This window comes from Electrophorus electricus, chromosome 9 (genome assembly GCF_041902795.1).
Source record: "Electrophorus electricus isolate QZ-2024a chromosome 9, ASM4190279v1, whole genome shotgun sequence".
NCBI classification, from domain to species: Eukaryota; Metazoa; Chordata; class Actinopteri; order Gymnotiformes; family Gymnotidae; genus Electrophorus; species Electrophorus electricus.
In genome coordinates, this window is record NC_137505.1 from 19,274,348 (window position 1) to 19,294,321 (window position 19,974).

At 41.3% G+C, this 19,974-nt stretch overlaps 2 protein-coding genes across 5 annotated transcripts; one reads left to right on the forward strand and one right to left on the reverse strand.

The window, feature by feature from the left end:
* The first annotated feature begins 159 nt into the window (after window positions 1–159).
* Window positions 160–7,606, forward strand: LOC113567669 (uncharacterized). Of its 2 annotated transcripts, XM_026995767.3 has the most exons (7): window positions 160–1,634; window positions 2,464–2,534; window positions 2,640–2,874; window positions 3,320–5,601; window positions 5,799–6,005; window positions 6,401–6,503; window positions 6,670–7,606. In XM_026995767.3, the coding sequence occupies exons 1-6, from the start codon at window positions 1,298–1,300 to the stop codon at window positions 6,500–6,502; spliced, it is 3,234 nt and encodes a 1,077-aa protein (XP_026851568.2). In that variant the 5' UTR covers window positions 160–1,297; the 3' UTR covers window position 6,503; window positions 6,670–7,606. The 2 variants fall into 2 exon arrangements, with proteins under 2 accessions (XP_026851568.2, XP_026851576.2); XM_026995775.3 differs by having other exon boundaries at window positions 6,401–7,606.
* Window positions 7,607–8,783: 1,177 nt separating this feature from the next.
* On the reverse strand, window positions 8,784–19,565 carry acp6 (acid phosphatase 6, lysophosphatidic). 3 transcript variants are annotated; one of them, XM_027032581.3, is made up of 11 exons: window positions 19,450–19,565; window positions 18,003–18,237; window positions 17,748–17,876; window positions 17,104–17,234; window positions 16,923–17,002; window positions 16,717–16,804; window positions 15,903–16,035; window positions 15,412–15,512; window positions 15,005–15,097; window positions 11,600–11,771; window positions 8,784–11,495 (listed from the first exon to the last, which is right to left on the reverse strand). In XM_027032581.3, exons 2-11 carry the CDS (start codon window positions 18,222–18,224, stop codon window positions 11,349–11,351), a joined length of 1,296 nt encoding a protein of 431 aa, XP_026888382.3. In that variant the 5' UTR covers window positions 18,225–18,237; window positions 19,450–19,565; the 3' UTR covers window positions 8,784–11,348. The 3 variants fall into 3 exon arrangements, with proteins under 3 accessions (XP_026888382.3, XP_026888398.3, XP_026888373.3); XM_027032597.3 differs by having other exon boundaries at window positions 8,785–11,495; window positions 11,600–11,765; window positions 18,003–18,234; window positions 19,450–19,562; XM_027032572.3 differs by having other exon boundaries at window positions 8,785–11,495; window positions 18,003–18,234; window positions 19,450–19,562.
* Window positions 19,566–19,974: the final 409 nt, after the last annotated feature.

Genomic DNA, 19,974 nt, shown 5'->3' on the forward strand with positions numbered 1-19,974 from the left:
TGACGTCAACAACCTATCTTGATCTAGAAAAAAGTGGGGGGCGGGGGAACAGACGCGATTGACGGACAGCCTCATAGACCAATTATATTGTCTGTAGTAGCGGCTCTTTAAAGAGCCTACTAATAGACATTGACGGAGGGAGGGGTGAGACGTCGGGCGTCGAAGAGAAGTTAGGTTGACAAATGGTTACCAACAGAAGGTTACGAGTTAAAAAATTGGATTATTGGATCGTCTGACTCGGTTTACATGGCTCGGACGCGCACAGGAAGCCTTAGACGGGGGACCCGCGGAGGATATTGCTGTTTCTGAAGTCATTCCCCCCTGTTTTGATGTGCGGGAAGACTCCTACCCCCTCGCAATAGGTCGTTGGGCTCCCGATGCTGGCGACAGATAGCTGCAGCATGTTGCTACCGAGTTAAAAGAAATCACAAGTTACACGGGAAGGGAAGACGGCTGCGTACGCCGCCGCAACCGTGGCTCGGATAAATAGACAGCCTGCCCGAATCTGTTTTTAGCCAAGTTGATATTTCAGTGCCAATGGCTAGCCCGCATTGTTTCGTTAAAGTGGAGTTATCAAGAGAATAAGTAGCTTAGCCGCAAGCCACCTGGAAAACCGTAATTTAATATTAATAAGAGATTGGCGCGGCGTTTCTCCTGTGTACCCAGGGATGCAAATAAACACAATTAAGGATCTGTTTTTAATCCATTTTGATGCATCAGAAAGGGGCAGCGAATTTTTGGAAAACTTTAAGAGTTGATTTTTTAAAAAATAGGTTTGTTTGTTTTTTTTTTCCGTAAAATGGTTCATTTAGACGTATGGCTTATGGATTGTGCGTATTTTGGCTGAGGTTGGAATTGATGATATTTTGATGTCCGCTGCACTTTTGACTCGTGGGAAGGCGATGTCAACTACTCAAGAAGATGGATTTTACTCGGATCTGCGGCTGCTTGCTCCGGGTGTCTGATTAGCTCGGTCGGGCTGTTGATCGACCTCTGCCTTTACGTGAGACTTACCACCTATCCTTTATGTAGTAGGTTGTTGTCCCGGAGGACTGCCAGTGTTGGACTATTTGCAGTAGTTACTTTTACACCACTAATTGGCCTTTTGTGTTTTGTGTCCGAGTCTTACAGACTTCCATAAATAATGAAAAGTTTGTAGATCAGGCGTACCCCTAATAATTAGGGTCCCGCGTTTACTGATGATCCAGATGTTGTTTATGCTTTCTCAAGACTGTGAAACAGATATAGACTAGGTTAGGTTTAGGAAAGGAGGCTTAAAACGAGGAAGCCGGTGAAAATGGCTGGTGAATGCACCTACACTGCGCACTATGCTAGTGATGACACTTTTTGCACTGCCAAACACTCAGTGGACCAACAACCGGAGCTCGGTTATCTCAATGGCGTCGGCACTGCAAAGACCTGCCCGACCGTCGCCTCCTCGCCTTTTTTTGAAATGATCGGCGGCTCCTTGTTCCGTAAAAAGTTGGAGAAGGGCTGCTTACAGTACCGAGAGGTACTGGCTGACGACGAGAGACTGAAGTCAATCGAGGTTTTTCACGCGAAGATACCGGGGAAGTCGCACCACACCCTGGAGGACACGTATAGACTGGTAGCTGAACACTACTGGTGGGAAGGTGAGTTATTCTGTTATTACCACAAAAAAAAAAAAAAAAAAAAAAAAATTGTAACTCCTCGCAGAGCCAGTGGTGATATTTTGGATGACGACCTTCTGGAAGTGTTTTATGAATATTGCGCAGGATACAGGATATGCAGTGCCTTGTCTAGTGTTGCAGCCAAGTTTAGTCATCTACTGACAAAATTTGTTGCCTCGCAACTTAGTTAACTTTACTCAACCTCGATTGTCGCCGTTCATAAGTGGAGTTATTTTTTATATATATATAAAACGCAATAGGCTACTATATGGTCGTGATACACGACATATATCCATACCATACGGTATCGGTGAAATGTGGATGGCTTATATTGATAAACGGATGCACACGTTCAAATTTAGATGAGGACGTCTTTTGTGAAGAAATGAGCTAGCCCATTCTCCACAATTAGGATTTATTTTAATACCTGAAACCTGGTGTGGTGTAGAAACTTTCTATTTCGTTTAGTTTCAGCTTCTGCTGTATAACAATCCAAAATTGAGTCTTCCTCAGAGAAATGGTGGCAACGTCAGCGCATCATCAGAACCAAACCAAACAGAAGAAACTAATGTTTAAAATAACTTTAACTTGTGCCTAAGGGTTTTTACAACCCTTTCAACAATTGTGATTTAAGGCACTAGAAACCGTGAGCCACAAAAGTACTGAAGTTCAAGCAATGTCTACTTAGGCTTAGCCTAAATATGTTTGCATTGTTGCTTTGTAGCATTTCTGTTCATATGTGATTTCTTACTGCAATGTTATTACCTCTGTTCTGGAAACATTGTTGAGCCACAGCTTGTGTTCTTTTTAGGAATGTACTTTCAGGTCCGTGACTTTGTTCTTGGCTGTGAGGAATGCCATCTAAGGCAGACTGAAAAAGCGGTAAGTTGTCGGTGTTTGATCGTACTACTACCCGAGTCCACCTGGGTCGTGTTTTAACACTTACGTCACACGGCTCTTCCTTCTCTCTGCGCCCTTCCCCATTAGTGCTCAGAAGTAGGGAACGTCTCTAGGATGGTGAAATCACACGGCCGTGGAGTTCTGAGCAAGCTGAACAGCCAGCGAGTGGCAGGGCAGTTCTGCGACATCACACTGAAAACCGGCAATGGCCACTTGTTTCTTGCCCACAAAGCAGTCTTGGCGGCTGTAAGCGAGTATTTCCAGGAGTTGTTCACTGAAATGGACTCTGCCACTAACCCTCAGCCTCATGTTGACCTCACAGGCAAGCCTTTTTTAAACAACTTTTGAAATATCATAATAGACCTCACTTTTATGATGTTTTTCATGATGTCTAATTTCGGTGTTTGGTGTAGAATTGTGTGGGGAGAGCCTGATTTGTTGTGTGTACCACACATAAAAAAGGCAGTGAATTGTGCCATGTCATCTCTTTGGAACATGGTGCATTCCCACATTCAGGTGGTCACAGCACAGTAGGGCTTGGTAATTACCTGATGAGTTAAATCAGTTATCTTGAGTCAGGAAAAAAACACTGAACTTCAGTTCTCAAGGAAAAGAGTCTAACACCAATGTTCAATATAAAAATGAATAGGTTATGTTTGAAATACATTTCCCCTTTCCCATAATCAGTGTCACTGTCCAGGCAATGGTATCAAGCATTATTCATTTATTTATTTATTATTCCTTTATTGTTTACTTATGTTTCCTAGGTTTCAGTGAGGAGAGTTTGCTTGCATTGCTTGAATTCTCCTACACTTCCACCCTGACTCTGAACTTGGACACTCTGACAGAGGTAGCTGCAATGGCTCGCCACCTCCGCATGTGGCCTGCTTTGGAGGCCTGTTCTGCTATCCAGAAGGAGAAAGAGGCTGACGAGCAATTCTCTGACCCACTGAATCCTGCGGGAGCGCTCACTGTAAAGCCTGGTTCTTCCTCCATGAACAGCCGGAGAAGTCAACACTCCCCTGCAGGAAGGACAGTTGGCTTTAAGAATACGACTGAGAAGGATGAAGGGGAAGCCTTAGGATCTGTATGGAGTAGCCCCATGCAGTGCAGAGCACACGCTGTGGAGGGGACAGATGAATCAGATGGGGAAGTTTGTGATCGAACATTACCAGCTCAGTGCCGAACGCAGGCACTTCACAGTCCTCAGCCAGAGGACAGTGGCTTTTCCTGCAGCCCGACTCGCAGGATGAAACTCATGGACTTCAAATCTCCATCCAGCAAGAGGAAACTGTGCCCTCGTCCCTCCTCGGTAGTCATCTCCACTTCTCCGTCCACCTCTACTCGATCTTCCTCTCCATCCCGCCGTCTGCTCCGCTCCACTCCGGGGGCAGCGCTTGCTTTGCGCAGGTTATTGCCCAAAATTGACCTTTCCTCTAAGAGCAAGAGGAGGTCCTCTTATCCTCCCCAGTTTTACAGGGCAAAGTCTGATTTCTCTCCGGTGCAGTCTAGAGCTCAGCCAAACCCAGTGACGCCTTTGAAGGTGAAGCAGGAGATGGTGGAGGAAGAAGTGTGCAGTGCAGTCCTGCAGGATGAAGTTCACTGCCCTCGTGCTCAGGAGAAATATCGGCTACTCACTTTCCTGGGGTTGCAGAGGAAGTCTTTACTACCTAGTCCAGAAGAGTTGTCAGGCTGGGGGCAAAAGAAGCGGCTTAGGAAGCTGAAGGTGAATGACTACTCACTCACCGCTCGTCGTAAACCCCGCACACAGGCTCTAGGACGCTGCGGAACTGGTCTTGGAGACTTGGTGGGTGTCAGCTCCTCCCTGTCCCTCTGTGACATGACCAGAATGGATCTTCTGAAAAAGGTGATGAAAGTGGAGCCTCAGGAACCCAAAGTCACCATGGCAAAGAGTTCAAAGAGGAAGAATGATGCATCTGGGCACATGGAGCATTCGAGCGTTAGAGCCACACGCAGCCATTCACTGCTGCAGGCAGACTCTAAAGGGCTGAAGACTGAACGCCCACTTAGAAGTAACACTAGGGGCCCAAACAAACCCATACCTCAGCCTGCTGGCAGAGAAAGAGTCGCAGTGCAACGAGCCCATGCTCCTCCAAAAAGAGCGAGGACAGTGAGGACAAAACGGGAACCCAATCTCGCCATCTCGCAACCCATCCCCTACCCTGGTGGTGCCCACCACTACCAGGGGCTAACAGTGGCACCTCCAAAAGTCAGAGCTCCGAAGGATGTTACATCAGTGGATCGGCCATTAAGGATCAGTGGCACAAAGTCAAAGCGTAAGCTGTGCTACAATGTAGGACGTACAACAGATAAGCATAAAGGTTCAAGGCAAAACAAGTCAGACAAAGGCAAACACGGCTGTAACGACAAAACAGTCAGATTGCCACTCCAGCAAAGTGGAGTAGGCAGAGGAGATCAAGTCCGACAGAGCAGAAAGAGCATGGCACAAAGAGATGGAACAGGGGAAAAAACTGAAGTTCTACATAGTGCCAGAAGCTGGGATGCTTCCAGTACAAACTACCAAGATTACCACACAAATCCTCTGTATAGGGCCATCAAAGAAGAGCCAGCAGACCCTATACCCCTGACGCAGGCCTTTCCAGCAAGTGATGCCTCTGACCTAGGTAAACGTCAGAGTAAACCCCCTGTGAAACTGCTAGACCAAGGTTTTCTCTTTGGCCTCTGCCGACCTCCAGGTGGAATTAAGAGGGAGGAAGAGAGCGTGGACATCTGCTTGACCCGGTCCGTCTCCCACAGCAGTGCTTCCCGTAGCGACACATCACCTGGCCTTGTCAGAAGAGATCGGATTAGTGCAAGAATCCTGCCAGACCGAACTGGTCTAGATGGGCCACACTGGGCTGGGGTTGGCAACAGGTCGACTCTCTTTTCTCAGAGGATGCTCCTCCGAGTGAAAAAAGAAGAGGAAGAGACTTGTGTGTCCCAACGGCCAAAAGCCATCAGAAGTTCTGCTCAGCACAAAGACAGCAAGAGGACCTGCAAGGTTAAAAGGGAACTGCCAAAGGCAAAGGTACCACAGATGGGATACTGTTCTGTTTTCATTGTTATATACTTTGGTCTAAAGGTCTCGTGAGACTTTGTGAAAGTCTTTGTTTCTAAATGGAAAGCTTATGGAGTAGATCTTATGAATGCCAATAACCTCATACACATGTATACTATATATATATATATTTTTTTTTTCTTCTCATCTCTTTGTCTTCCAAAAAGGTGAAGAAATTGTATCCTATGAGCAGCCGGCACACTGTTATGCTGGAGTCCATCCAACGGGCTCAGGTTAAACAGCTGAAGGGTCCTTGTGGTCAGGGCTCAGGTGGAGCCCACACATGCCTACAGTGTAGATCGTCGTACAGGGACTGCGATGCCCTGATCATGCACCGCATCAGACATATTGAAGGCAAACACTGGCCATGCCCTGTAAGTGCCAACTCTTTTCTGTATTCTATTGTTTGCAGTAGATCTCCCTGGAGAAATATGTAGCAGAGAATGCAGTAGCTTATAGCATTACTAACAGTGTTGCAATCTGCATTTCATTCTCTTATGTTATATAAGAAGACAGTACTAATTTAATCATAGCTAGATTTCTAACACATTATTAATAGCTGTGTGTTCCCCAGCTTTGTGAATGTTGATAAGTTGCTATATTAACAGTTCTTGTGATAAGTGAAGGAGTTATAGTGTGTGATAATGACCTGATACCAAGGTACCCGTCTGATCCTGATGACTTCCTTTATATCTCTTATCTTTCTTTTTGTCTTCCATCTGTTTTCTTTCAACTTCCTCCACTCTCTTGATCTTTCTCTTTCCTACAGTTGTGCAGCAAGACATTCTTCAGACAGAAAAATGTCAGAAATCACATAAGGACACACAATCCCAAACTGTACAAATGCCGTCATTGTGTTGCTTCTTCTTAAGGTAACGTGCGTATATGGTGGTGTATTGTACCTGTTCAAACCGATGTTTGAATAGAGACATGCACAGAACAGGCACAAACTGCATATACAAAAGTTTTAATTATGAAGTTAAATTTATAAATTGTACTGATCTTGGTCATATTCTGTTTTAAACTTCATGGGTGAAGAACACGGATGGCATGGTGAAGAGGAAGGGTGTTCTTGAAATATGAGGACTGTACATATAACAAATCTGTCAAATGAGAATGAAGTTCCAGTCTGTAGATGTAATTATGGTCATTGATGTTGATTTTTTGTTTTTTTTTCCGTACGATAATTGTAATTCTTATTTAAATAACCAGACTAAAGATGTTTTGCCGTTGCTACAGATGGGGAACTTGACCCAGTGATGTTTCTCTCAGGGTGGGTGCCTGCTAGTTGTAGTGATATTTGTAAATGAGAATTGTGTAGAATGTTTTAAAATGATTACTACTATTGTAATTACTGCAATTATCATATTGTTATTATTGTTATTACAGTTATTTTTTATAAATAGTGTAATCTTGAGTGCACTTAAAACCGTAGCTTTGTTTTTAAACCTAAGAATACTTGTCAAGTGATCAGGTAAGATGGACTGGGATGTACTTGAATGATTACTGAGAGGGAGTTTGTTGTCCGCCCTTCGTTTGTGGTGATTTTAATAATGATGTATTAAAAACTAAACAGGTGGGGTTAGAGGCACTGAATCATTTTCCAAGTGAAGAGGAATGGTTAGGCGAAATATGGAAAGATTTACTGTTGAAAAATGCCATTCTTTTCATATTTTGCAATCTTACAATGATAAGACCTATATTGGTAGGCAAGTCTTTTTGTGATGCATCTTTTCTTGTCATCGTGCAAAATAAAAGTAGTTACTGGCTTTTTCAGTTTCTTTAAAAGGAGTTAATAGGAAACCTCCTCAGATTCAAAGCTTTTTTAGATTCAAAGCTTCCACAGGATATGATGCAGTGAAGTTATATGAAGTTTTAAAAGTGGTGATTTTTTTTAAATGTTTTTTTTCTGAAACCACAGATAAATTGAAACTGTAAAAAGACCAAAATCAATATAAATAAATTTTTAATTTTACTGTGTGATTGCCTCATATTTTTGACATACCACTGGATATACTCATATTACCAATACACAAGTGAGAAAATGAAGTCTCACTACTTTTATTTCAAATGTTGTAATTTTAAATTTGCTGCAATTCAACCCATTGTTGGCCATACTGCTACATTCATTTATAGGATTTTTTGTTTTTAGATGTTTTATGCTCTTATTCTGTCTTTCTGATTTTTCAAATTCAAGTGTCATGATTTTTTTCTTTTACTACAAGAATATTCAAATATTTGTTTTGTTTTTTCTTTGTCATTTATGAAAGGGAGGTATTTGGCATAATTTTTCTCCATAGGAATAGGCTTCCTACAAAGATCAGGGTGACGGCACACTGTAGAACCTTAAAACAAGTGGCAGACAGCCCCAGACACCTACGGACTCGAGGCATACTTAATCAGTGGCTATTATAAGAAAAACACTGAACAAGGGTTTATGAGAGGTTACCACAGATAAAACCTCATCCCAATAAAAAACCTGATCTCAATTTTGTTGAAGACCAATTGTAAGTTCTGCAGCTCTACTGGAACAGTATTCTGTGGACAGGTGATGATCAACTGTTGGGTAATGTGCTTGACATTATGGTTGGAGAAAACAGCACTGAGCCCAACTTGGGGGAGGTGGGATATGACGGTATCAGGCTACCTTGTTGCATCTTACAGCTTACAGACATTGAAGGACAAAAATTACAAGTAGGATCAGGAAATTCCTTAACAGAATGGCAGGTGTTTGTTTTTGAAAGAGGCCATGCAACATGCTGAGGCAAAAAATATAAAAGTGCAGAAATTTTCAATAAAATGGATCAACAGCTTTAAAAAAGCCCAGTCAGCATCCTCATTTCCACAGAAATGCTGTGATGTGATCACAGGTAGGCTATTCAAGCGAGACACCCACAAAATATACATTAATTTTTGTAGAGAAGAACAGGCCAAAATATCAACTACCTGACCCAGGGTACTGAGCAGCAATTACAGTGTTTGGTAAAGGTTACTGACAATAAAAAAAGTCCCCCAAGTTACTAAATAAAAGGGTTCACAGTTTCTTCCCCTCACCAACCATTTTTCCAATACAGATATATAACATTGTGTTTGTTAAATAAGAAAGTTTATTATTATGACTTAAATGAAGATCAGATGACATTTTAGGAGCATTTATTGAAAATAATTTCAAACGGTACAACTGTGCATGAACTATGTACAACAGCTTTTTCATACATAGTCCACTCACAGCAGGGGACCTTACGTAAAAAATTAACATAATATTAAGAAAATTGATGCAACCTGGTCTATGCACAGGTCATAACCAAATGGAAAAATATGGAATATGGAAAAATGAAATGAAAGTAATGGGAACCATGGTCAAAACAGACAAATCCCAAAAGCTGACTAAAAAGAAACAATAACTACATGATCTATGGAAATACACAACAAAAACTGAGCACTACCCTTACTCCCCAACTAACACAAACAAGTACAAGCCCACTCCCAAACAAAACTGCCGTGCATGACCCTCTGAGATGTCATCAGATGCTGAGGTTCATCTTCATACAGGTTTTATCAGGTCTGCAATGCAGCCATTTCACTATGTAACAAGATTTTTGTTCCTGGCTTCAGTGTGCTATATTCCAACTGCTTATGTGTAAAATATAAACAAAATATTCATTGTAAATTTCTGTGACCAGGACAATGAAATTTACATATTTTAAGAGAGGAAACAGTCAAACTTTCGAGTGACCTTGCACCTTTGTGACCTTGGAATTCACTTACTATTGACAGAAATTAATCTATGATAGCAGAAATAAACCTATGATAAGCAGGGATTGAAAATACTGTTACAATTTTTTTTTTTGTTCATGTGTACTGTGTGTTTGTGTTTTTAATTGGGCCTAAAATATATAGAAAATGATAATTGTTCCCCATAAACTTTGCTTTTGTGGTCAGGAAAATTATCCTTTGAAAGGCTATCCATTTTCCAGAACATTTCCGATACATTCAGAGCTGAGTAAACTTCAAGTTGCTTCTAGAACTGAGAACTCTCAAGATGTTTATATAACTGTCCAAATATTTCTAGAACTTTTGAGAATTTTTAGAACTTTCTAGAACTGTCTAAGGGCTGCCAGTAGTATACATAGCAGTGTAAATGCAGGTACGTTAAAACAACCATTTCAGTTTATGCTACAGCTGAGTAGGTGGATAGATATCTAAATTTAATTTAGAGCTATGAGGGATTTGCTAGCATTTAGCATTTGAGACCTAAGCAGTTGTTTCTGTACATCTCAGAATTCATCTTCTGCTGTTGTCGGCAATCACACCCACAAACCCATGGCATTCATTTAATATACTGTTTACCAGACTGTGACCCGTCTTTCTGTTCTTGAGGTTAAAGCTGATTACTCCTTCTTTATTGGCATTGACACTAGAGACAAAAGCTACACCTAAACTCCTTGTGTTAATTTTTTTGACTTTTTCTTAGCTGTCTTGCTGCAGCAATTCACAGATGGCCAACAAACAACTGTGTAGGCAGTCTAATCAAATTACTTATGATCCTCTGAAGTGGACTATTTGTAGTTAAAGTAGTAGGAGGGGGGTCATATATGGTTCACCTAACATGAATGTACATTCCCCCCAAATTTCTTCTCATGGGGCAGTGGTAGCGCAGTTGGTTGCCAGTTCAAGCCATACCACTGCCAAGCTGCCATTGATGGGCCTTTGAGCAATGGCCTTAACCCCCAATTGCTTGAATTGTATTCGGTCATAATTGTAAGTAGCTTTGAATTATAGTGTTATATAAATGCCATAAATGTAAATAAAAGTATACACACAAAAGTGTAATGATAAGTATCCAGTGATCTTGTTAGTATTTGATGTGACTAAGCTCTAAATGTATATTACCCCTTTGTTTATGCATGAAGATATGAGTTACAATTGTGGCATTTAGCTGATGCTTTTATCCAAAGTGATTTACGATTGTGACTGAATACAACTTGAGCAATTGAGAGTTAAGGACCTTGCTCAAGGGCCCATCAGTGGCAACTTGGCTCATCATTTCTCTTCACTCTTTGATCAAACATTTAAAGACAACAACCTTTTAAAGCCAACTCAGTCATTTATTTATAACATCATTATCTATGCTCATGCATCCACTTCTTTTCATGACTTTAAAAACTTCTTACAACACAAAGAGAAGGCAAAGCCCCAGAGTTTCTATCACTCACTCACTCACAAAACTGATGCCCACCAAAGGGAAATTTCTAATGCAGAAATAAGCACACATTCATTTTTGTCAACTGTATTAAATATTCTGTGTTTCTGAGTGACAGTTTGCTAATTAAATAAAAAGATTTTAAATAACCTTTGAAGCCCATGACCTGTTGTTATAGCTCCTGTCCACAGTCTTTATAGTATGTTTACTGAACTTTAACACAGATCTTGCATTAAATTTTGAACAGCATACAAAAAAATCTCTTGAATTATAGAGTTTAACAATGATTTTAAAAAGCATAACAAAAAACAACTGCATAAACACATTTTAAAATAGTTCAGGAAATAATATGGAATGCTGAATTAGTTGTTAGTGTATATATTAAGAAAGCACTTCTTAAATAATATTCCAGATCACAACTATGCCAAATTAAATTTTAACTCAGGGATAGGAAGAAAACTAGGAACAAGGAACATGGCCTACTTCTTGATCCTTAATGGTGAGGCAGATAGGCTCATGTGCTCTCACAATGGATGGGGACGTCCTGTGTATGGTTACACAGGTCATGGTAGCTCTCTTTGGGCAGAGCATACATGGCTAGTACCTGCTTAAACTCTTCCAGAGGACAGTAGACATCACTGCAGCCTGGGATCTTCTGATCCTGTAGGGACACAGGAGAATATATTTTAGTAGGCCCAGTGGATGGATGAATGCAGGATCTGTCAGAGCTGTGCAGGGAACCGGAGTGTGCATGAAGGCTCCTACCTGACCGATGTAGGAGACTTTGACATAGTGCTGCTTAATTTGTCGATGCCAGTACAGCTCCAGAGTGATGTCAGCAGCGTACGGTGGCCACCGCATATCAAACACGCCCAGCGCTATCAAGCACGGCATCAGAGTGGTGTCGTGTACCGAGTACAGGAACAGTTTCCTTGCTCAACAAGCACAAGTTAAAGAAAAGTATGATCACTGCCTCATTCATCATCTTTAAACCTACAGGCAGAAGATCAAGTCTGCTGTGGTTAGTACCTTGAAAATATGGACAAATTAGGCAATAGACAAGCCACAGGCTGGCCTGGCAGATATTAATCGGAATGTGTTTGAATATGCAACCAACAATTTGGAGGAATGCATGGACGCTGGCATCTTACATCAGTTCCTGTGAGGACATTTCTATTCTCACAAGGACTGGAATCGAATAAAAAGGAAGTAGGCCATCAGCCCACGACTAGTCAACTGACTGGAGAAGTCGCCCCAGACAATGGGGAATGATTAGCTGGCCAATGAGCTGAATCTTGTGTCTTTCCACCTCAATTTCACCCCCCATTCAAATCAGGGCAGAAACATTCTCTTACTCAAACACTGTCTTCTACCAAGCAACCCACACAGCCAACACTAAAGATCTGTGAAGATGATGTGCAGACTCTTCCAGAGACAGAAGTCATTCCACCCTCCTGCCTGAAGGTCTGAAGCCTGTTCTGACCAACTTGCATCTGTTTCATGCAGGTCTTCAACAGACCACTGGAGCTGTGTGAATTACCTGCATGCTTTAAATGCTCCTCAATTATCACTCTCATCCCCAAATTAACAACCATCAAAGGACTAAGTGACTACAGGCCCACTGCCTTGACCTCTGTGGCTAGGAAATCCTTTGAGAGTGACAGAGTCTACATGGGGCTTCACTTCATCCTTCGACACCTCTAACAGCCAAGGACTTTTGCAAGAGTTCTGTTCTTGGACTTTAGCTCAACATTCAATACCAGTACCCAGAACTGCTCCACAATAAATTCACCCAATTCTGCATTCAATACCATCAATCCAGAACTGCTACATAATAAATTCACCCAATTCAGCATGCTTGCTTCCACCTGCTTGTAGATCACCAGCTCCCTCACAAGACAGCGGCGGGTGAAGCTGGGAAAACACTTGAGATATTCGGACAATGAGTATTGGCGCCCCCTGTGTGTAATCTCCGCAATGCTCTGCTTGCAGTACACAAATTGCTCCTCCATGGGCCCCTCTGCTAACATTGTGAAGTTTGGTCATGAATGTTAAGATGGTCATGAATTTGCTTACAGAAGGGTAGTCGAACAGTCAAAGCAACTTGGAGCCAAACACACTAAAAACAGTGCAGATGGACTTTAGGAGAAACACTTCACCACTGCCAGCCCTTGCCAAGAATGTGATGAATGTGGAGTTCAAGGTTTTGGGAACTACAATCATGAGAGACTAAGTGGGACATCATCAACTCCATCACAAAAAAGTACAGCAGAGGATGTACTTTCTGTATCAGCTGAAGAGATCCAACCTGCCTCATGAGCTGCTGGTACACTTCTGCATGGCCATCACAGAGCATATCATCACCTCCATCATAGCCTGGTGCAGTTCTACACAGGCACCACAGAGCATGGCATCACCATCTCCATCACAGGCTGGTGCGGTTCTACACAGCCATCATAGAGCATATCCTCACTGCCTCAATCAGAGTCTGGTGCAGCTCTGCCGTGAAACATCACACATACATGCACACACCATTGGGTCTACAGAAAAGGCCACTGGTGTCATCCCGCACACTCTGCTCAATTTGCACAACTCCAGAACCCATAAGCACACAGAGAGGATGATCGCAGACCCATCACCTGTTTCAGCTCCCCCTCTCAGAACAGCGCTTGACCAAAATGATGGTCAAAGCAACCAGTCTACAGCAACGCTCTTTTTCCTCTTGCCATCACACTCATGAGCAATTACTACACTGAAGCACTGCTGTTCTAACTCACAAAATCATATACTGAACAAATATTCTATTTTTTCCACTGTATTCTATTTTTATTTTATTCTGTTCCGCAATGCCGCCTCCTACCTGCTGTACCCTGCACTTTAAATGAGCAATACATAATTGTTACAGCCAAAAAGTCGCAAACAATATTTAGAAAAGTAATTATTTTTACGTTTTATCTATAAAGTGCAACTGACATAAGATGAAGAATAAAACTGCTTTGTAGTCCTCAAATGAACCAGTTCATGCTCCATTGAGCAGGGCCCCCACGTGGAAGGGGCCATGTTTAAAACAGATTTGGGACAGAATCTGACACCTCCTCATTGACTTCTAGTGGCCTCACTAGAAGTCAGTATAATAGCTGTTTTATCATTGAAAAAATGACATATGACAAGCCTGTGGCTTGAGTTTTTATTCAAAGACTGTCTGTGTGAATGTGTATAGGAATGAAAGTGTGTGTTGTACTCAGGTATGGGTGTCTGTGCTGCACAGTGTGAAAGCTCTAATGTCAATTGTGTACCATGAGCTACTGTATGTCCAAAGATAAATTCCATGTATGTGCAAGCACACTTGACCAATAAAGCCTGATTCTGACAATAACAAATGCACCTGTTTTGTGCGAGTGCCCAACACTAGGGGGGGACAGTAATCAAGTGTCTGTGGCACATTTAACTCAAATTTATTTATATAGTGCAAGGTGCAAGGCTATATAAAATATAATAAACAATGTACAATCAATAGGCATTTATGTTTAAAGCTCAATAAAAGAAAGTAAAAATATAAAAGTGTCTAAAAATGAATAAGCAAGAACTAGCAATAAGAATTAAGGTGTAATAAACATAGTGATATACAGAAATGGAATAAATTCAATTAAGTAACAACTATACAGCCATAAAACTAGATGATATTAGAATCTGGATTAAAAAGACTTAATAGTCATTAAAGTGTCAGAATTTCAAACATTAATTGGTAGTTTGTTTCATGATTTTCTGGTATGCCAAAATTTGTGTTTTAACTATGGATTTGACTCTTGGCAACACAAACCGACCAGCATCCTGTGCCTTTAATAAACAGGGATGATTAACAGCTAATTGGGATTAAGTGTTGTGCTGCTTTATATGCCATCAACAGAATTTTATAATCAATATAATTTTATAATCAATACCCATTGTAAGGTGGATAAACAGGTGTTATTTTGTATATTGTATATCTTATATTGTAATCAGTAAGTGGTGAAGGGGAAAGAGACATAGGAAAGTATTGCAGCCTGGTGATTGTACCTCCACCTGGTGTCAGGTTATTAAGGCATAGATTGTGTTAAAGCTTACAAGGTGTGTGGAAAGATTTTCTTTTTGACTATGCAGTTCTGGTGTTAAGAAGACTGAAAAGCTCACCTGTTTATATCAGAGGCAATACCATTAACCTTTGTCTCCATGTTGGTGAGGAGTGTGTGGAAGACAGGACCCACGCATAACTGAAGCGTCTGCCTGAATACAAACACAACCACATAATTCTGAGCCTTTAACACTCATATGTAGTCCCTACCAACCTCACCATCTTAGTCCACTTCAGTTTGAATTTAGTAAAGCAATTAACATGAAGTATGATCAAAAGTCTAGACCTTGACAATCTTCTTTGCTCTCAGTAAAGCTAAATCTAGAAAATGTCTGTCAGAGCTTATACTTCCACTATAATAAACGTAACATCATTTTTGACTTCACACATGCAGTCCATCTTCAACCCTATCTTGGTCCTTCTCCACAACCCTAAACGTGCTGCAGATGCCATCTAAGGAGCTCACCTATTGCTGGGCTCATATATGTGGTAGATCATATCCACAGCTCTCTGCTCCACTACAGGCTTCCAGTTCTGCAGCACCGAAGGGTACGGCATACCATGAGTCTACAAGCACAAAGAGGGTCAGCATGGAAAACATGCTGGCCTGATGCTAAGAGCATTTCCATGCCTTTCTCTGCTGATTCCAGTAGTTATTTTGCCACAGGCCGACAGCTTGAATTTTGAATTCGTTACATTGAAACATAAATGTGTGTGATAAACAGCAACCTCAACAGGGTTAACAGCACATCCTTTCATCTTTGGGTACAGTGATTCTGCTCATACAGAATGTAGCTTATCTGATGAATCACCTTATCACTGAATATTTATACACTGACATGGTAATTTTAAGAGGCTTCTGCCATTAATAATATGATGCTGATATTATGTGTCATTAGGAGGTGCCGTATCATGATTTTAACCATTAGTTTTCATGCCTGTGTAGAGTTCCCAAACCTCTCTTGCCACCATGTCGTCTCTGATGAGGATGAAGTCAAGGCGCTGGCAGGGGCTGATGCCCAGTTCAGCTTGAATAGTCTGGAGATCTGAAGCGATATTTGGCAACGTGGCCGACTCTGCCCAGCGATAACTGTAGGGCATACACCACAGCCAATCACAGACATCTGATCACAGGATTAAGCCAATCACAGAAATTCATGACACAGAACTGTAAACTCAACAGGGATTTATGTTCAAGTGGCATTTTACAGAGAACAATTAACAACAGAGATATCTGACCGTCATATCCAATTTCTTATATCCACTTGCATATCCATCTGCACATTTCTGCAGTGATCCTTTGTCAGGGTAACATGGCATATGCCATTGTGAATTGAGCTGAGACCGCACTTCATTTGACAACTAGCATATGCTGTTTGACCCACTTCAACCAGATAATAGGCTCATCTAGAACAGTGACCCATTTTATTTTAGTTTTTTAGACTTAATTCGATACACCTACTCAGAGCTCACCATTAATGATCATGCATAGTATGAAGAGACACAGATGTGCAGTTGTTTGAGGAAACATTGTATTCACAGATATGTGCCTGCCTATGCAAGGCCATACGTTTTGTGTAGCTGCGCTGTGCAAGTCATATACTGTGGGAGCTGTCTATGTTTTATATGTGCCATTAAAGTGTCATGTTTTCTGTACATTTTTCATGCAAGATAAATATGCCAATTATTTTTGTATTCCATACATTTTTACAATCATTTTATTTTCAGTCTGCTATTAAGAAAGATATACATTAGTTTACACAAAACCTGCCCATTAAGCATCTTGAGCAGTTTGCATCCATGATAGTTTGGGTAGAGGATCTCTCTCGCAGCCTCCTCTGTGTAGATCAGCACAGTGTCTAGAAATAATTTAAAGAAGAATAAAAGGGAGGACCAGCACAAGCTGTGTTAATGCCACGTTAAAGGTACGTCCATTCCACGCCACCCCTGGCCCTTCCCCCCAGCATACGGCTATACCTGTCTGTTGCTGCTGGAACAGCCCTGCCACCAGACATTTTGCAGATTCAATGGTGCGAACGATGTTGGTCGAGCGAATGCTGCAGAGGAAGAGACTCCGACTCAAAAGTCAAGCAACAGTCAGCCCGGTTGATCTTGGCCAATGTTTTTTTTGCCAGCAGAAGGTAAACAAGGGACTTACTACACCTCCTTAAGGCTGAAGGAGGGACTGAGGAACTCCACATCCTGGATGTACCTCCTCCTCAGCCTGAGTCCAAGGTCATACAGCTGCTGCATGCCCACTGTGGTCAGCTGACCCGGGTATGTGCCACCCTAATGGTTAAGGGGAGCACAGGTAGATGCCACTGTTGAAGGCACTGGCTGCTAGGACTACATAGATGGCCACAGAGATGCCAGTACTGTGCTCCGAGCGCTTTCTGAATGTCACTGCCACACTGAGTACTTAAGTAAAAGTTAATCAAAGTTAATATCAGAAGACTGTGTATATATAAGATAAAGCCTAAATAAGAATAATCCACACAGAATCTTAAAAACACATCATTGTCGACTCTTTAGTATGCTCATTGTCTTTGTCCTTCAAAAAAAAAGTGACAGTACTGCACATTTTCAACAGACAATTTGTACAAATGCAGTAGATCATACAGACAATTCCATTCTACTAGAACTGGTCTGCCGTATAACAGGTCTGACCTGCTCTCCCATACTTCACGCAAAATCAAAAAAGGAACAATGAGCAATGTCTTAGTTCACTCGGCGTCTGCCAACTACTTGTCTGTCATACTCCAGACCTTAAATAAAAATATTCAAACATATAACTGCACAAACCGTGAGTGTACTGGCTCTGTAGCTGTCTTCAACAGGAGCAGAGGGCCTAGGACCTCCATGCAGGTCTTTAACCACATAATCAATTTTGGTGTGATCAGGAACTTCCAGTAGATCAGGAACCCACTGCGCCTTCAAAAGACAAGCAAACATTGGTCCAGTGTTCAAGAATATGTTGCTACGCCCAATGAAGTACTGTAAATGGTTGTCTTTGCACTGGACCCCATTCATTTACACTACTTTCTTAGCAAGCTGTACCTCCAAAACATCCGGGATAGATTTCAGTGGTGTTCTCGCCCCATGTCTGAACAAGACTTGAACAAGTTTAAGCTCGTATGGAGATGAGGACTGGTCAGAAGTGGAAGAAGTCTTGTCAGACTCCACATCTTTTCGAACAGCCTCAGTCTTCTTCTGAGACCACAAGGTTGACCCAAGAGCCACGGTACCCATAGTGTCAATGCGTGTCCACAACGTCCTCATGATGACAAATCTGCTGAGAGTGTATTGTCAGACACAGGTAAACCAAAACGCTGTTCAGAGTGAACAGAGATAGCTACCTTAAAGATAGAGTAGGTAAACTGTGTGTGTAGAACCATGTGAAGGAATGAGTACATGTTCAGACTGCAGAGCACCTGCAGGTGGGCAGGTTGTGAGGTAGAGAGGCAGGCAGGTAAGCAATCCAATCATTTCATTTGATCCAAATGAAATGATCGGTTGGGTTTTTTACAGACCTGATTTTTTCCTTTGTATTATCAGCGCAATTGATGTATTGATTGCTACCAGAATGCAAAGAGCACTTTAAAAAATGTTTTAAAAAATGCTTATTCAATAAATGACCTACTTACTCCAAGGAGCACTCTATATCAGTATGGGTTACTATATGGGGGACGATTCTAAAGGCCTGAGACAAAGGGCTCCTAAAATTATGACTTTAGGTTATTTGTTTCATTGGGACCCCATGTGATCTCTTTTTATTTTGCCTAAAACGCGGAAAAAGCTTAATGAGGCTTAAGGTACTAAAACAATGACCTGTAAACAACAAACCCCTCTCACATATTACTAGTCATGAGTACTATCTACTGTCAAAAGAATTAACCTGTAACCTATAAATAAAGTAGTTACACTGAGCGGCTGTCTCCATTTATACGTATAAGGAAAACGCTTAACGTGGCTTGATGCACTGAAACATTGACACAGGAACACCAGATTTCACTCAAACTTTAATAGTCATGAGTACTCTCTGCTACCAACAGGATGAAAATGTATTCTGAGAATAAATTAATAATATTTACGTTAAGCTTTTGTCCCTCCATTTAAACATTTTTTTTTTTTACGCAAATATTACCATTTCTTAAAATACAGTGTCATGGTAGATCACCGACAAGTAGTATACGAGAGAAATGTTGCTTCCTAGGTTTTAGTACATTAAGCGTTTTAGAATGTCACCAAACCCAAAACTTTAAAGCAAAAACAGTTTCACTCAAACTTCACTGACACCGGACGTGCATCTTTTGCAATGCAAATGTAGCTGCCAAATGAAGCTGAATTTACCAGCTATCTCGGTCTTCTCAGATATCATCTCAGTAGCTTATGCTAGCCTGTGGCTTTGCTACTGACAATCCTTAGTACACTGCTATGCGGCTACTGACCTTAGTCAAACAAACAAACAGATAATGATACAGAATCGCTGAAAATTGTTACTCACATTTATGTTACTAGTTATAGCAGTTCTACACTTCTCTCGAATCAGCCGTCCTACATTCATCCCTGTTGGCAAACTTTCCTCATTTTAAAAACGCATGAACCGGCGAAACAAAAAATGTTTGCTGGAATATGTAGTATTATCTGGCGCTGGCATGTAATGTGAAGCAATATGGTATGAGCATATAAAAAACTACAAATCCCAAAATCGTATCGTTACCGTATATACGCTATTAAATCATGCACCGTTATGTTTAAATGTAGATTAAACCGTGGTGTTTTATTCCCCAACAATAGGCCACAGTTAAAGAAGAGAAAGTACAAGTGAAAGTGGCCCTACTCAAAAATAACTCACTTTGCGTGAATAAAACGTGAGCAAAAAATACAACAACAACAAACAAAACCGTAGCAACAAAAGCACCTGGTCCTTCATGCATGGTACATAGTGATGAGGATGTTGGTGGAGGCTAGGCAAAATGATGGACATGATCTTTTTTGAACCTAAATACTGGACTCACTTTTACTCACT

Bases quoted from the DNA above. Each gene is read 5' to 3' on its own strand.
- LOC113567669 (XM_026995775.3), top strand. From the start codon at position 1,298: ATGGCTGGTGAATGCACCTACACTGCGCACTATGCTAGTGATGACACT. The intron at 2,875-3,319 runs GCAAGCCTTTTT...TATGTTTCCTAG, and splicing joins GCCTCATGTTGACCTCACAG to GTTTCAGTGAGGAGAGTTTG. The intron at 5,602-5,798 runs GTACCACAGATG...TCTTCCAAAAAG, and splicing joins GGGAACTGCCAAAGGCAAAG to GTGAAGAAATTGTATCCTAT.
- acp6 (XM_027032581.3), bottom strand. From the start codon at position 18,224: ATGAGGACGTTGTGGACACGCATTGACACTATGGGTACCGTGGCTCTT. The intron at 15,513-15,902 runs GTTTGGGAACTC...TTGTGCTTGTAG, and splicing joins ACGACATGGTGGCAAGAGAG to ACTCATGGTATGCCGTACCC. The intron at 11,772-15,004 runs GTGAGCTTTTCA...TTGTGCTTGTTG, and splicing joins ATTGCCTCTGATATAAACAG to AGCAAGGAAACTGTTCCTGT.